This window comes from Maniola jurtina, chromosome 21, assembly GCF_905333055.1.
Source record: "Maniola jurtina chromosome 21, ilManJurt1.1, whole genome shotgun sequence".
NCBI lineage: Eukaryota > Metazoa > Arthropoda > Insecta > Lepidoptera > Nymphalidae > Maniola > Maniola jurtina.
The window spans coordinates 12,089,737-12,106,610 of NC_060049.1; the positions used below are offsets into that span (position 1 = coordinate 12,089,737).

The window sequence follows — 16,874 nt, forward strand, 5'->3', positions numbered from 1 at the left end:
CTTGACCGGAGCGCGGCCGGAAATACACGAAACTACACCGAGTTCTATTTATTTAGCTAAACTTTTTAATTGATTACGTAAACACAACCGTTTAAGATAATATCTCACGTTTATCTCTTACCTTTACGAGATAAATCAATCAGAAATTCAATTTCCGCTAGACACTCCCCCTAAACGTCGGCCATTTCAATTCAAGCGACATTTTCGGATCGATAATAAAATAAGGAGTCGATGACACCAAAACAAAGATAATTTTTTTTTTTGGTTTTTTATATGAAAATTAAAGAAAAATGTCTTAAAAATAAATATCATAAAGAAAAACAATCCAGCCAATTCGCCGATGCTTAACTTATTAATTAAAATTAATTTTTAACCACTTCAGTATATTTTTATAGCTGGCAATACTTACATTTACAATAATTTGCTTGACGTACATGGATCTTGGACGTAGCTAGCCACAGACAAGAAATCCGGAGGTGACGTATTGACGTAGAATTATTATGTTATTGGTCTGTGGAATTATTCTAGGTATGGACGTAGCCTGGAAATGTTGCTCGACTAAAAATCTTGGCGGAAGCGGGAGCCGGAAGTACCCATCCAGGATATAGGTACTATGATTATGAAGTAGGTACCTACTTCCTAATTCCACGGTCAACGGTGAATGGAAAAATTGAATAGTTGTACAATAAAATTCGAGTGTCTCTTTTAGGTGTAATAGGCACTTTACACAGCTAAGAAGGAAACTATGTACTTAGAGATATCAAACTATCAGACGTATCGCGCCTAGCATCCGTTTGGGACGCGGCATCCGCGGACGTTTTCGGCTAACAAAACATCCAGCGGGCCAGAATTCTATCGGACGTCTGAGCGCTCATGGACGGCCGAAGATTATGTCCGCTACCTATTAGACTAGATAGTAACTGGATATAGCCGCATCCCACGTCAGATAATTTGTTTGGACCTTTACTCTTTAGTAATAAAGGTGTTCCAGTATTTTTTTTAAAGAAATAATATTAGCCATGCTAATCATTACTAATACTCCCCTTTCCCCTCTAATTAAGCGCAAAGCTTGTGCCAGGAATGGGTACGACAATAGTGCAACGGGTGGGGTTTGAACCTCCGACCTTTCGGAATTCGGTCCGCTCCTCAACCGTTGAGCTATCAAGGAATAAAACATAAGTATCGAAAGTGATCATTTTATTTATTGCGATGGAGTCATGGAGTCTTAGTGCAAAGAAATTTTTACGAGACATTTCACCGCGTTTAATAGCCTCATCGGGTGACAGAAGGGCTGGCTCATTTTTTGCGCAACGGATCAGCCTGGCTGTCCAACGCGGAAATGCAGCCAGTATTCTTGGCACCATTCCACGCGGGCATGATTTGTACAGTAATTAGATAAGGCTAGCTTTAAGTTTTATTGTAATATTTTCACACATTATTATAATTTTATTGCGAGTATTACAACAATTTAGTTTCTTTGGTGATGTTTTATTACTATGATCGATGACTCCAATAGATGAAGGTAGTAACCATATCAGATCCAATACTGAAATGTAACTTTATCATTAATTGGATTGGCACTTATGAATTATATCTGTCAGAACTTTTTATTAAATTACTTATCATTTTGCCTAGGGCCACTTTGAAATACATTTTATTTCTCGCGATTCCATAAAATAAACTGTCAAATATTTAAAACAATCGTTTCGTATACCTAATTAAAGATTTTAATGTCAGCTAAGTTAGACAGATACGATTCATACAATGATCAATCAGTATTTTAAGTAAAACACTACACTACCGGATTGGTAATAATAATAATTAATTAAAGCAAATATTCAATTGGAAACATTTAAAACACTATACAACAGTTAATTAAATACATAACCATAAAAAATGTAAACAATCTAACACCAAAGTGCACAAAATATCATTGTGATATGCCACAGACACAAAATTCTTGTAGAGCAAAACATCCCCCTGTATTTTGGAAGCTTTCATTCATTTATTGATTGGTTACGTTGCGTAATCGATATTGGCTATTGGGAATTTGGCAAGACTGTCGGCCATAGTTGGCTAACATTTCTTTTGAAAAGAGTCACTTTTAGTGGTGTCCATTCAGTTTACAACAGAATTTAAGTGAACAAGAACAATAAATTCCAAAAATAGGCATCTACAAATAATTGCAATAAATATAATTATAATATAAATAGGTATAGTTCTTGCATTTCACGTGCGCGTGTGACTCTTGCCTGTGTTTAAGTCGTATCGGTATAAGTACGTAAAGTAAATGTGTGCGAATGCTCGCGTGTGATTGGTCGACAGCCACGCATACTTGCGCAATGTGCTTGTGTGTGTATGACGTCACCACAAGCAAAGTTCACGCGCGCTCGTGAATTGCAAGAACTATGCTCAATAACGTTAAAGTTAATAAAACAGTTCAATTTAGTTGTGTAAAAAAAAATAAAAAAATACTATGAAATATCTGTCAAAGATAAAATTAATTGCACCTAAGTTATGTGATGTCTGTACATTAAAATTAAGCATTTATGTTAATAAGGTTTTCACAATAAATGTGAAAACATTCTAAAAATAATTATGCACTAGCAATAGAAATTGCAGCTGAAACTTGCAACAGTTAACTTGTTGCCAGTGTTTAGATCAAGTGGCATGCAATGCAAGTGACTTGCCAGAGCTGACTGCCACAAGTCTTATTGCTAGTGGACACTTTCCTAGACCTAAACTGGCAGGTCTTAAAACAGTGCCATCCTTTCCCGCAAGCCTAGGAACATTCTGTGTAGGTTAGCACTATTTTAGACTGGCCAGTTTAGTTTAACATTTATATAAGTATAACTTGAATAAGCACAATGATCTGTCATGGTAGTCAGACAAAACTTATCGAGTAAACTTAACAGAAATCCAAAAAAAAAAATCTAGCATTGCATTTATTATTGCCTAGTTGCCAACCAAGTAAAAAAGTAAAAGCATTATATTATCAGTTTTTATCTAAATATCACGACAGGTTGCGTTAAATACAGTAAAGTTCGGCCATAAAATCTAAAAATATCGTTGACATTAATATTAATAAAAAAAATCTAAGGGATGAGACTAAAATTTACTGAAATTAGTAACAATATATCGATATTATGGCGTGGCGTGGCTCAAAATACATAGAGGGTATTTTGAGTTTAAACAGCGCCACGCCACGCCAGCATTTCGATATATTGCCACTAATTTCAGTTTTTAGTCTCATCCAAACTAAAAGTTAGTTCAGTGTACAATAGAATCGTCACCAAAGTCTAGTTTAGAAACACTAACAATCATACAACACAGAATTTAAAAAATACAACAAAATTTGCAACAGCGGTCTTATAAACTACAGGCATATCACAAAACTGAGGAGGCTCCTGCGGCAGCGGAGCGGTACGAGAGGTGTCATGACGTCACGCGAGAGCTCAGTGACGTCACCCTCCCGCACGAGCCTCCTCAGTTATGCGCTTTACCTTTAGAGCACGCGCATGAAAATGAAAAAACATCGTTTATGGTTAGAGCACACGGGATTATTTTAGCATCGGCAAGTAGCGATTTGGTCACTTTACTATACTGTAATGTTCGGGCCACATTAAGGCCCAATTAATGGCGTTGTTTGGCGTCAATGCCCAACAACGCCATAACCAACGCTTTAAACTGAGTGGCCACTCTTGAACGGTTATCGTCTAAAGCCAAGTGCTATCAGTTCAAAACGGCATTGTGAATGCCGTTGTACGTTAACCGTGGCTACATATTATACGTTTAACAGGAAACGCCCATGAACATCGCGTAGTTGCCCGTTAACGTGGCCGGGACACAACACAGAACTCATCTCCCGCTTTCAACCGTCGCGCGTCATCATTATATGACTAAGTCAGTCATTGATCAATGCACTCACAACAAATCTATTGTGATCACCTTCTAGCATTGCGAAAGGGATAGCAATAAAACTGTTATTATACGAGTAGTTTAGTTTAGAGATTGTGTACAACAGAATTGGCCACAGTGTGTGCTGGCCTTATACATTGTCATATTCTTTCTCTTTCAAGCGCGTTTCTCACAACCCTTGCTACAATATCATGTGAATTATAATATCGATATGCGTTAGTGTCCCATCCCTTGCCACATAAGAAAACGATAACCCACCTAAAACTAATAATACCAACTGAAATGAGTAGCTTACAAACTTTTTCATGTAATAACTTCTTGAAAAATACTAAACATTCTCTTAATTTATGAAACACATAATAATTAAAATAAATTATATACTTAATTATTATTTCAAACTTATGTGTCTATAATATTTAAATCACAACAACTTTAAATGTCATTAAAAAATATTTACATACATACAGTATTCTTATAATGAGGATACAATATTGCAACTAACAATATTACTATTTAGCTAAGAGAAACAAGTTGTTACCTTCCTCCTGTAAAGTTGTCATTCTGATTTTCGTTTCGATTATGCCAGTTTGTTGATAATTGAGAATAAAATTACACATGATATTGTGAAGGTACTAAGATATAAATTATAATACTTAAAAGCCATGGAATGATAGAGTCAGTACTATATGTTAATGTATATTGTTGTAAATACTACAAGTATGTAAGTGTGTAACTAAATGGTACTTATTCTGTACTACATACATACACCTGAACTACAGTAGCCAGTAGGAAATATTGTACATTGACCTTTATTTATTTATTTTACTCTGCAACCAAAACAGATTACAATATTTTACAATTCTAACCCAATTTTTCAATCACCACATTTAGAAAGGGATTTCGGCTTCGTAGAGCATTGTCTCTGTCACTCAAACCTGTTCTGTTGATTCAGCGACAGAGACAACACTCTACAAAACCGCTATCTCATTCTAAAGTTTGATGTACAATATTTCCTGTTGCATACAATTAGTAGGTATATAAGTTCAGTACAACACTGGTACTGATTCTGAACGCAACTAACAGTATTCGCATCTTTCTCCTACCAATGCAATAAGAAAAGGCAGACAAACCTAATTTACTTGTAACTTTATGTGCCAGTCACAAGACTATTGCTTCAATTTGTAAAGCACACTAAAATTCACAGTTTTTAAATGTAATATTTATGTTCCATCCTTCTTTAGCACTATTAACAGGACTCTCTCCGTCACTTACTCCATACAATCGTAGTTCCCATTTCATTTGAATATTAAGCAACCAAAGTCCATGAAATTTTGCAGACATAGTCTAGAAACTAATATCTGTGTCTGTGGTGTTTTAGATTTTTCTAATAATATGTAGTTTTAAAATTACAGGGGCTCAAAGATTTGTATTTTTCTTTAAAAAAAGGCCCAACTTTGTGCTCGTTTTTCTAGACAATGGAGCAATTTAATGAAATTTGGAAAAACCACAGACCTAGAAAATTTAATGAATATTATGTAGTAAAAAAATTATCTCTATATATTTTATATTGTTATAATTGTGTGGGAACTACGAAAACCAGAAATTACACCCAGAAATCTTGAAAATTTCGTGCTGTCTCGATTTGTGCAAGCGGGGTGGTGAAGTGCGGGGGACGACACGTGAAACTGACAGAAACTGACAGTCTAAACACACGGGCCACATTTAGACTGCACCCAACTCCAAACTTGTCGATAGGTCTAACTAAATACACTGGTACATTTCAACTTGCGTTAGACGTATGCGTTACCTACTCAGACGTTGCCTGTAGATAAAAATATGTCTCATGTTTGCTGGCAATAGCGCATGCATCAAACCCTGCAAGTTGCAACTCTCTTGCAACCTATTCCTCACGCAATACGCACAGCTTTAATATTATAATTTTTGACAATGTATACTATATGTAATGCCATATCACAGGTCACTCTCTGATTTATTGCTAACAATTTACTTCCAAATGCAAAGAAATCTAAGTGTGTTGAATTCACACTGCCCAATACCAGGACCTTAAATGACATAAGTTCATTGATAAATAATCATATGTTGAAAATAAAGGAGAACCCCGTGTTTCTCGGTATAATGTTAGATGCAAAGCTTCTATGGAACACCCATATATCAACACTTGATGGTAAACTCAGCTCTGCTGCTTACACTGTTAGAAAAATTCGACAGGTACTGACGTGGAAACTGCAAAAAATGTATATTTTGCCTATTTTCACTGTATTATGTCTTACGGACTCTTGCTATGAGATAAAGCGGTAGATATTGAAAAAAAAATGTATTACAGAAAAGGACAGGACGTGCAATTTATAATTTAAAACCGCGCGCTGCCATACAATAAAAATATAAGGAAATAAGTACCTTATCTATTATCTTATAGTAGCTTTTAAATATATTTACAACTAGCTAATGCCCACAGCTTCGCTCGCGTGGATTTAGGTTTTTAAAAATCCCGATCCTTTCATTTCCCAGAACAAAAGTTGCCTCTCCGTAATAGCCCGTCCCCGGGATGCAACTTGTTTCTGTATCACGTAAGAATATTTAAACGGATGATCCTTTTCAAATCCCGAGGGATCACCAGGATTTAGGAATGCAATTTCTTACAGCATCCTATACCTTCAATATCAATTAATAATCGACACTTTTTAAATCCCATTAGCTTTAGTAGTCAGGTCCCCTGCAACATCAGGATTGAGGAGTTGGAATCCAAATTTTTTATTGAACAATGTCGCAAACTTTCTTTATCGATTAAAAAAACTACCCAAAATTACGCAGTTAGGTTACCTGCCAAATTTCATGGTTTTGAGTCAACGGGTACCCTAGAGGTTTTCTTGACACACACGACAGACAGACAGATAGACAACAAAGTGATCCTATAAGAGTTCCGTTTTTCATTTTGAGGTACGAAACCCTAGAAAACGTAGGAACGGCATTCCGAACCAGTGGTAAATTTGTCTGACCATCCAAAAACACTTTGAAGTTTACCTAAAAGTTTACAGGAATAAAAATTTATCATTGTATTCCATTCCATTTCATTCTATTCCATTCTGTTCAAAGATAAATAGATAATAAAAATATTTGTCACCGAAACAATAATTTACGATACATCAACCAATATCAATTTTACTGATGACAATCTGACTATTACCAAAGTGAACGACTACTATAATATCTATTATATACGACTGACATAATATGTATTATAAATTGTGTGCCGTTTGCATTCTCACTAGGTTCTCATTAAGTTTGTTTTATTTGGTTAAACTTTCTGGCATTTATATTGTTATGACGTTTAATTGGCAAACAGTCTGTTTATTGGCTCAAACTCAAAAATTCAGCCAATCACAACAAAGAAAATATTGTAATAATGATTGATGCAGCTTTCTGTAATTGAAAACAAAATATTTGACATTAACTTAAATGTGACAGTGTTTTCCGAATAGGGTTGCCAGAGGCCCCGTATTTTACTGGTTACCCCGTATTTCGGGATACAGAAACCTGGCTGGCGAAATCAAACACTGACGTTATGTCCAGTAGAAAGAATATTTTCCTTTTGCGGCAATGCGTAGCCGAAACCCACTCGATATTGATCATGGTCGTAGCCAAGGCGGCGGGGCTTGGTTTGAGGATGTAAGCCTTTTTTTATACAAGTTAGCCCGTGACTTTAATCTTTTCTAGTGGTAAGTGATGATGCAGTCTAATTTCTTGGCCGTTAGGGCCATACTAACCATATAACTAGCCATGACCGAAGCCTCCCACCAGACCAGAAATGTTGAAATGGCGACTGCGCCTGGGAAGCCGTCAAAAACCTAAGCCTAAAATAATACTTACACTATTTCTTGCATTTGCTTACCAATTTTTTTTGGAAATATATCAAACATTTCGCGCTCACTTCACTCGCGCTTTGAATTTGTATTACTTGGTGTAAACTCCGCAATTTCGTTTGCATGAATTTAGATTTTTAAAAATTCCGTGGGGGATTTTCCGGGCTAAAAAGCCGCCTAAAAAAAAATGTCTGGGATGCAAGTTACCTCTGAATAGTAAGTACCAAAATTTTGGTAAAGAAGATGGGCCGTGAAAGGGTAGATAGGCAAATAGATATACTGTCGTATTCGTAATATTAGTATGGATAGGAAGCTTTAAAAATATAATCTTGCTATGGCTAAACTCGTTTCCCTTTCACTTTAATTTTTTCTGTATTGAACCAAAAACACTTACGCTCACTGCGCTCGCGCTTTTTTATTGTTGTATTTTATCTCACTGACAAATTGAAAGGCGAAATTCCACTAACCAGGTAATTAGCCCATAAAGTTGAGCGAATGTTTTTTTCCTCATGACAGGATTCAGTTCCGGCCCTGATAAAACCTCTCCCGCAATCGATTCCTGGCTACGGCCATAGTATTGATACTGTGAAGGTGGAATTACAAATTAAATGTAATTTTAAGTTAAAATGAAAAGATTGTATGCATGAAATGTATAACATTTTGCTTTACAAAACTTAAGAGTTTTTAAAAGCTATTTAAATAAATAAATCTTTTATTTAAAACCACATTGCAAACACAGTTCACCAATCAAGACACGGCAACATACGGAGAAAAAATACAAAACTTACAAATAAACTAAAATATCTAAATAGGCTTTCCATGCATTTCAGAGAGAACCACCGCCTATTTCTTTAAATACTTCAAATTTTCAAATTTCTTCAAATCTAAACCCCGTATTTTTGATGGTGGTAGCCTGTAAATCAAAAAGAGGCAGGTGGCAACCCTACTACTTCCTAGACAGAATTAAAAAATTGTTTTCATTACTCGGTATGCCTACTGCCATAGTGTGACAGAAAGTGTGACGGTAGTTGTGACCTCTGATTGGCCGACTCTCTTTCACTATTTGCTAAAATTGATGATTGCAACAACAATTTTTTCTTTTTTGTAATCGAAAACAGAACACGGACGTCAAACAGGTTGACTAATTGCAATCATTTCTGACCGGCTAACATTGTTCCGCTAGTGGCTCAAACTCACTGTCGCAGCAAGAACATGGTAAATTCAGCCAATCACAGCAATTTCAATTGGTTATCACAAATGTACCGATCTAGGAACCGAGAATGCACGAACCAGGGCAGATAGAGATAAGAACAATAATATCATACGTAGGAAATCGACGGGGGATCGTTGACAACGATAGCCTTAAATAGAAAAGATGCAGATACTCAAGTTTATTGTAGAAGAAAGACAACAGAATCGGCGCAACTGTCACACTACCATCTGATATTTTAACACAACAGATAACCAGCAAATATATACAACCATTTTCCACTAAAGTATTCAAATAAACAAGGAACCAAAAGCTTAATTTTCTATAATCCGCTAAACTAATCTGTATGCTGCAACATGCACCGCCTTGCTTGGTGGCTGGCTTTTCCTACATGTTTATCAGTGGGAGGGCGGGCGGTGCATGTTGTATCAAACAGATTTGTTTGGTTTCGCGGATTATAGCAAATTAAGCTTTTGGTTCCTTGTATATCATGGACTTCCGCAAAATAACGCCTGCTATACTACATGTGTGCAAATAAGTTTAGTGTGTAACTAATGAAGGTAGAATTTAGTGTAAAACGTTGACTAAACTTAGTTGTTTTAGGTCAGCTGTACGACAGAACCAGTACCTACGCCATGTTGAGATAAATTCGTAACGTCTAGGAGCGGAGACAGCAAGAGCTGTCGCCCACGGATGAAGACTTGCCATTGATGGGGCCCAGGCTTCCGTCATACTTGGGCAGCTCCTTGCATTTTGCTTGCTGAAAGTTGAAATATTTTTTTTAATCTATGCCTACCTACTTGGCATGTATAACGCCAAACTTCTTGAACACTCTGACATTGGCGTTTAATTATATTTAACAAACTGGTAGTGGTTACAAATATTCATCTGTAACTTTTTGGAGTAACATGTTTTAAGTACTTAAATATAGAATAAGAAGTGTTTATTTGCTAGAATATGGTATAATATATGTTGGTCTTAAATATTACGTAGAATCGCATATATAGTGTAGTGTTTTGATGCAGAAGGAAAACATAGTGAGAAAACCTGCCTTCCGACTGTTTTGGCATGCAAGTTAGCCTGGTTGACTGTAGCTTTTCATCCTGAGTGGTGACCTGTGCTCAGTAGTGGCTCAACAATGAGATGGTGATGACTAGCGCATAATATTTAAAATGGGCCACCAAACAGAACAGATGTTTTCTCAGGATTCGGAAATGAAAAAAAAATTAAAATGTGTTCTGGAAAAAATAATTTACGAAATCATAATAATAGATGGCGCAGTCCGTCATTAACTCATAAGTGTTAGGTATATCTTGTACAATAGTACAGAATACTTCGTGAGCGAGTCAGACTCGCACTTGGCCGGTTTTTTTCAATTCCATGGCAGGCTTTCCGTACCTCCATTAATTCTACAGCTATCTCCATAAACAGTCGTTCAACATTCTCAGCTTCCTTTGCCGAAGTCTCCAAAAAGTACATCCCATGCCTCTGTGCAAAGTCCTCGCCTATGTGTCGGGGGATCTCCCTGTCTTCTCTGTCCGTTTTATTACCTGTAAATAATGTTAGTTTAGCAACCTATTGTATAAATACATATAAATCTTTCGTATAATATTATGCAAGTATATATTTTACTCACCCACTAATATTCTTAAAACCTTATTATTAGCATACTCCTCTATTTCTCGCAACCAATCAGGCAAGCAGTCGAACGTCGGCTGGCAAGATATGTCGTACACTAGGATAAGAGCGTGTGCCGATCTGTAGTAGCTCTGAGTTATAGATCTGAACCTTTCCTGGCCCGCCGTGTCCCATATTTGCAACTAAAACATTCAATTAATGAACTTTCTAGTAAAACACGGGTAAATGAGACTTACACCTATCCTAATCTTATAATTTCAAAAGTCTACTTGCTTTTCACAACCCATCTGTTTAATAGTCTTTGATGAAATTTGGTTTAAAGATAGCTTGCATTTCAAAGGAGGCTACTTTTTGTACTGGAAAATCAGAGAGTTCCCAAAAGATTTTTAAAAACCTAACTCTATGTGAAGGAAGTCGCAGGGATCATTTATTTGGTACAGAGGTAATTTACATCCTGATTTCTATGACATCAGTGGATATAATCGGGGGATATAATTTTTATCTACTGCCCATGCTAGCCGAGCTGGAGATGGGTATAGTATACTTTTTAAGTTTTAATCCCGGAAAATCAAAAAGTTTAGGATTTAAAAAAAAACCATGCAGATGAAGTCACAAGCATTGTCTAGTTAACTTTAATTTAGATTTAAATAATACAACTACAGTGAATGGCTATTCAATGGAATATTTCTTAGGGGAGGCCTCAAAACTGAAAAACATGTTACCTTTTAAGTAATACTGACTAACCAGGTTTAGAAACGAGAGATCAGTGTTATAATTCCTGGCAAGGTTGGGCAATACTTGCAAGTGACTTTGTAGTACTAGACTCTAAGCAATAACTAGATAAACACCTACATCTGTAGCTCTTTATCACAGCATAATAGCTGGAAATTACATCAATTATTCATCATTAGAGCCAATTACCAAAATAATGATCTATAAATACTCGCGAGAATTATTTCGCGAAACATTTTGGCCAAGCACAATTCCAAAACAGGTCATCATGCCATATAAAGCAGTGGCTACTCCGCTTTGAGCGTGTAATGCGTAATATCCTGCTCACCTTCACTTTCTCTCCATCTACCTCCACGGTCTTGATCATGAAGTCGACGCCGATCGTGGCCCCCTGGCCGGGCGGGAACAGGCCTTGCGTGAACCTCCTCACGAGACACGTCTTCCCGACGCCCGCGTTCCCGACCAACACAACTTTGAACAGAAACTTATAATCCTCCATTGTAAGCACCGAATTACATTTAAAGCGGAAAAGAATTACAATAAATTATATCCCCAGCCACTGTTACGCTTTAGTGAATTGACAGGCATTACACTAAGATATGATGATGATATTCTGTTGACGACGATTTCATGAACGATCAAGCGCACATTATTGAGATAAGATTAAAATAATATTAATTTTTGCCAGATTTCACATGAGATTAATAATGTAAAATGCAAATTCCAAAACAATAGTCAATAGAGAAAGTGGAGTGCAGTGTATGGTGGATGGTCTGTGGTGGAAGTGGAAGAATGCACCATAGACAATATGCAATGCACAGACCCAGACTCACAGACTAATAATAACCTAACTTAAAAATACAAATTAGTGAGTGCCTCGATAGTCCAATGTCGATTTACTTTGTTAATTTGTATAACGTAGTGATTACAATATACTCTTTGAATTTGTCAATGTACTAGTACTGGTACCAGTAGTGATTACCATGATGTTACCATGTGATACTCTTTGGTACCAGTCGACACAGTGATACCTAATTGATACTCTTTGTCAACACTCAACACCCAACCACCCAACACCAACGACAACCAAAGAGTATGTAATCAATAATTTTGTTTCTCGTCGGTGGTAATTATAACGTAGTGAATACATACTCTTTGGTGGTAATCACGGCGATTCGTGGTCTGTGGCGACAACCATAGAGTAGGATGTGCGACAACGACAGTATTTACGAACATGGATTAATTTAATTTAATCTAACTCTCGATGAAACAATTTTCTTATGTGCTAATCTAAAACGAAACCATGTCTAACATGAACTACACGACCCGTACTGAAGGCCAAACGAAGATCAACACATTGATATGGACCGTGCCCAACTTCATCAATCTACTCGAAAACAAATCTACGAGAGAGTTTCGGACGGAGAAACCTAAAGATGCTGCCGCGGAGACGATCGATTCCAGGTTTCAGTTAAAGATGCAGTTCTTGGGCCGAGACAACGATATTATCGAAATGTATTACTTGTCGCCGAATCCCGTGTTCCTGAAATCAATACTCACAATATGTCTGAAACGTTTCGAGGAGCGGTCCATAGTTATAAAAGAGTATCACACAGTGCAAGGAAACAAGTGGCAGTACTTGGCTACGCTGTTCAAACGCGACATCGCGAGCTACGACGGGCGCGACACGTTCCTTCTGAGCGACGGCAGTTTGCGGCTCAAGTTCCAGTTCATGGTCACCAACGACATCAAAGTGGACCGCGCGAACATTCCCGAGACCCAGCTAAGCCACGACTTTGAGAACCTCCTCACCAATGGCTTGTTTTCTGATGTGACAATGAAATCTGCCGAAGGAAACGAGTACAAAGTACACAAGGCCGTACTAGCTAGTCGTAGTGTGGTACTGAAAGCTCATTTCGAGCACAACACTATAGAATGCCAGACAAATGTAGTGGAATCTCCACTCGAGGCTGACGTTCTCATAGAGGTATTGACTTTTATTTATAGTGACAAAGCTCCGAGAGTGGATGAAATTCCTGAGAGACTATTGGCCGCTGCGGATTACTACCAATTGAGTAGACTTAAAAGCTTGTGCGAGGAAGCCTTGCACAAAAGACTGACAGTGGAGAACGCTATAGAGACTCTGCAACTAGCCGACTTACACTCAGCCAAGATTCTCAAACAATTGACACTGGAATTCATCAAAGATGGCCAAGCCAGACTGATCACTAAAACGGAGGGGTGGGCTAAAGTCAAGTCTGTGGAGCTGATCAAAACAATCTATGAGTACATCATGGCTGATGACCTGGAAGCAGACATCAAATAGCATATTATTTACTCCCTACAGCCAGAGCTGACTGGCACACTGTTATGCAAAATATGATATCAGTAGGTTCCAAGTGACTTTCCTATGGACAATAGCTAATTGGTGTCTTACAATTTATCACACTTTAGAAAAGTTTGTAACAGTGTCTAACAAATGACTATTTTATGGTATCCATACCATCCCTAGCAATCATAGCCTAATGGTTAACATGTCAGCCTCCTATTCGGGCTTGGAGCTTCCATCTTGGATATGCAAATCTAACTTTTCTAAGTTATTTGCATTTCAAGCAATTAAACATCACATGGTTTAACTGTTTAATTGAAGGAAAACATTGTGAGGAAATGCCTGAGTTCTCCATAATGTCAAAGGTAACGCACAACAGACGGAAACGTTTATGTGCAGAAACCAGCCCAGAGAGAAGAAAAATGTCAAAGGTATACTGCACTTGGCTAGCGTGGTGATCTACAGCCAAACCCATCTCATTATTTTATTATATTCCTTAAAATAAGTAACAAATATTACAAACATATTAATATTATAAAAATTTAATATGTAATTGAATTTCTCTTCTTTATTTATTTTTAGTAATAATTTGTTTCTAAGACTAATTAAATTATTAGTTATAGATACATATAGAAAATAAAGTACAAGTATAATTTACAAAACATTTTTTAGTTAATTGTCATTGGTTTTGTACATTCTAATTGTATTCATTTTTTACTGTTTGCATAAAACAAAATATTGTGAACTACAACGTATATGCAAATAAAGGATATTCTAGTCTGACTCCAACATTTTATTCTCATACCATAATCTTTCTTGTTTGGCTATTTTGTACAGAAACTTAACAGAAATAATAATCAGGTGCCAACTTTTACACCCACAAGTACCATAATAAGAATGATTATAAGTTGTATCAATTTTTTAGCTAAAATTCTGCCACAGTGCAGTGCAGCGGCACCCAACTTCCACTTAATTACATAGCAATCATTAGTATTTATTTTCGGTACTCTCACGCAACAGTATTTTGCCAAAGAGTGGCAGAAAGTCAAGATGGAATGCAGTCTGGTCATATTAACACATTACTGTCAATATTCAACATATAGAGCTAAAGCCAGAGAATCGTTAGATATGTATTGACACTGTAAAAAACTGGCCAAGTGCGAGTCAGACTCACACTGGGTTCCATGCTCCAGTATTTTTTTCAACATTTTGCATGATAAATCAAAAACTATTGATCAAAAAACAAACAAAAATCTGTTTTAGAATGAACAGGTAAAGACCTTTCATATGACACCCCACTTGGTATAGTTATTTTACTTTGAAAATTGAAACATTTTTAATTTTTTTGAGGTACGGAACCCTTAAAAAGTGTCTTGAGAAAATGGAAGCTCCTTATTTTGTTTCCAGTCTTGTGTTTCAGACAATTGTGGGCACATTTTGCAATCGTAAAATTAAGTTACGGTGAGTCTTGATTTAAATCACATTGTAAGAGGAGCTGAATTAGCACTAATCTGGCCTGACATTGCTTATTTGCTCTTCATAAGTGCAAAATATGGTCAATATCAAAAATAGAAAAAAGCAATAGAGGTAATACATTTAGTATCATTTATTATCATCACTTTCACCATCACTACCACTGTCACTATCACTAGAGTCTGTTTCACTGTTATATGTTTTCATATGAGCCCTATTAGTGTTCACAAACAAATCATCACTATTTTCATCAATGTCTTTTTTACTGTCGTCAAACTCTTTAGGCCATATGTTGTTCTCTTTATAGTACTTTATTGAGTCTTTGTTCATTATTTTGACAATTTCTGCTTTGACCTTGTCACCCTCTTCAATAGGTTCTACTAAGATGTAGTCGCCACGTTTCACCCATATGTTCTTGCGAAACTTTGTTGGCATTGATACTAGATATTCCTCTCCACTCGGCGTTGTAATCTGTGACAAATTATAAACAAAATTTATTACTATTAACATTAGCTAAAAGATTGTAAAATTGAAAGTCTGAAATTGATTTACTTAATTTTTGACCCTTTTTTTACACAAAACTCGACTATTTGGTGCTAAGAAAGAAAATATTTACTTCTAAGCTACTCAGTTGCGAATTATTGTGAAAATACGGATGGAAACGCTAAAATGTGGTAGATTAATAGCGTAAACGATATCTTACAAACTTCTTTCATAATGGTGTACGATAGTTAAATATGAGTCCTAAATAGTCGGCTATTTTTACCTCGTGAAGATTATTCCCTCTACTCCTCAAAACTTTAACAATACTTTGATTTTCTTTCGGCATTTCGTAGTCGTCCCAATAAGCTTCGTTCATTACATGTTTCCTCCTTGTAACTTTTGACATTTTTGTTAAAATAATTCAAAACATATGCACAATGGGATAAAGTATAATTATAGCGTTAACTATGTATCACAATACAATATTTATCAAGAAAATGTGATAATGGAGTATTTGTATTTCAAAACATAACCTCAAACGCAAACACATAACAAGCCATATTTTTGCTGTCAAACATCTATCAAAAATGAAATGTCGATGACAGATAAATATGGATCTAGACAAGTTTTGCTAAGCAAGAAACAGTTAAAATTATTTTGCTATAATCCGCCAACAGAAAAATCTGTATGGTCAAACATGCAGTTACAAGCTAACTAAGCACCGCTTACCTCCCCAAAGTTTTGCTAAGTTTTTGGCTCTAAGTTCGACTCTTTTTGCAAAACCAGCAGCGCAAATTCGGGAATTTATAATTTCTAAATTGTCTCTGATCTGGCTTCTGCCGGGACTAGTTAACACCTTACCAGCAAAGCGAGCCGCGAAGCGATTTAGCGTTCCGGTACGATGCCGCGTAGAAACCGCTAAAACGTATGAATTTATATAACTGCCATACTCGGCTGTTAGCCCGCTTCCATCTTAGGCCGAGATCTATAAAGAGCACTTTGACTTTGCTCAGACTTAAGACACTGTTAAAACGAGACAGCATTATGCCTCTGGCATAAATCTGTCTCGTTTTAACTGAAACTTAAGTCTAAGCGAAGTTGAAGTGCGCTCTATAGATTCCAACCTTAGACTGCGTCATCACTTACCACCAGGTGAGATCACACAGTCAAGGGTTAACTTTGAAAGGAATTTAATAAAAACGCCAGCAGA

The 16,874-nt window shown here is 36.5% G+C and overlaps 4 protein-coding genes across 7 annotated transcripts in view; 1 reads left to right on the plus strand and 3 right to left on the minus strand.

The window, feature by feature from the left end:
- Window positions 1–332, minus strand: part of LOC123876494 (coronin-7) — a 26,055-nt gene extending 25,723 nt beyond the window's left edge. For all 4 annotated transcript variants that reach the window (XM_045922793.1, XM_045922792.1, XM_045922791.1 and 1 more), the window contains exon 1: window positions 122–332. The gene's annotated coding sequence lies outside the window, so the exon portion shown is untranslated. The remainder of the gene's footprint in view (window positions 1–121) is intronic.
- LOC123876495 (speckle-type POZ protein-like) overlaps window positions 1–13,736 on the plus strand; it is a 15,221-nt gene extending 1,485 nt beyond the window's left edge. Inside the window, exons 2-3 of the mRNA XM_045922794.1 lie at window positions 2,849–2,858; window positions 12,642–13,736. Of these exons, the coding sequence (XP_045778750.1) occupies window positions 12,683–13,705 (1,023 nt within the window). The 5' untranslated portion in view covers window positions 2,849–2,858; window positions 12,642–12,682 and the 3' untranslated portion in view covers window positions 13,706–13,736. The remainder of the gene's footprint in view (window positions 1–2,848; window positions 2,859–12,641) is intronic.
- Window positions 9,168–12,160, minus strand: LOC123876496 (ras-related protein Rab-30). Its single transcript, XM_045922795.1, has 4 exons — window positions 11,708–12,160; window positions 10,646–10,829; window positions 10,408–10,559; window positions 9,168–9,769 (listed from the first exon to the last, which is right to left on the minus strand). The coding sequence occupies exons 1-4, from the start codon at window positions 11,876–11,878 to the stop codon at window positions 9,668–9,670; spliced, it is 609 nt and encodes a 202-aa protein (XP_045778751.1). The 5' UTR covers window positions 11,879–12,160; the 3' UTR covers window positions 9,168–9,667.
- Window positions 13,737–15,290: 1,554 nt separating the features above from the next.
- Window positions 15,291–16,223, minus strand: LOC123876498 (probable RNA-binding protein EIF1AD). The gene is made up of 2 exons (XM_045922796.1): window positions 15,948–16,223; window positions 15,291–15,652 (listed from the first exon to the last, which is right to left on the minus strand). Exons 1-2 carry the CDS (start codon window positions 16,068–16,070, stop codon window positions 15,311–15,313), a joined length of 465 nt encoding a protein of 154 aa, XP_045778752.1. The 5' UTR covers window positions 16,071–16,223; the 3' UTR covers window positions 15,291–15,310.
- Between the last annotated feature and the right edge of the window lie 651 nt (window positions 16,224–16,874).

Bases quoted from the DNA above. Each gene is read 5' to 3' on its own strand.
- LOC123876498 (XM_045922796.1), bottom strand. From the start codon at position 16,070: ATGTCAAAAGTTACAAGGAGGAAACATGTAATGAACGAAGCTTATTGG. The intron at 15,653-15,947 runs GTAAAAATAGCC...AATTTGTCACAG, and splicing joins GAGGGAATAATCTTCACGAG to ATTACAACGCCGAGTGGAGA.
- LOC123876496 (XM_045922795.1), bottom strand. From the start codon at position 11,878: ATGGAGGATTATAAGTTTCTGTTCAAAGTTGTGTTGGTCGGGAACGCG. The intron at 10,830-11,707 runs GTGAGCAGGATA...TGAATGTTTTAG, and splicing joins TAGATGGAGAGAAAGTGAAG to TTGCAAATATGGGACACGGC. The intron at 9,770-10,407 runs GTACGGAAAGCC...TTCAACTTTCAG, and splicing joins TAGCTGTAGAATTAATGGAG to CAAGCAAAATGCAAGGAGCT.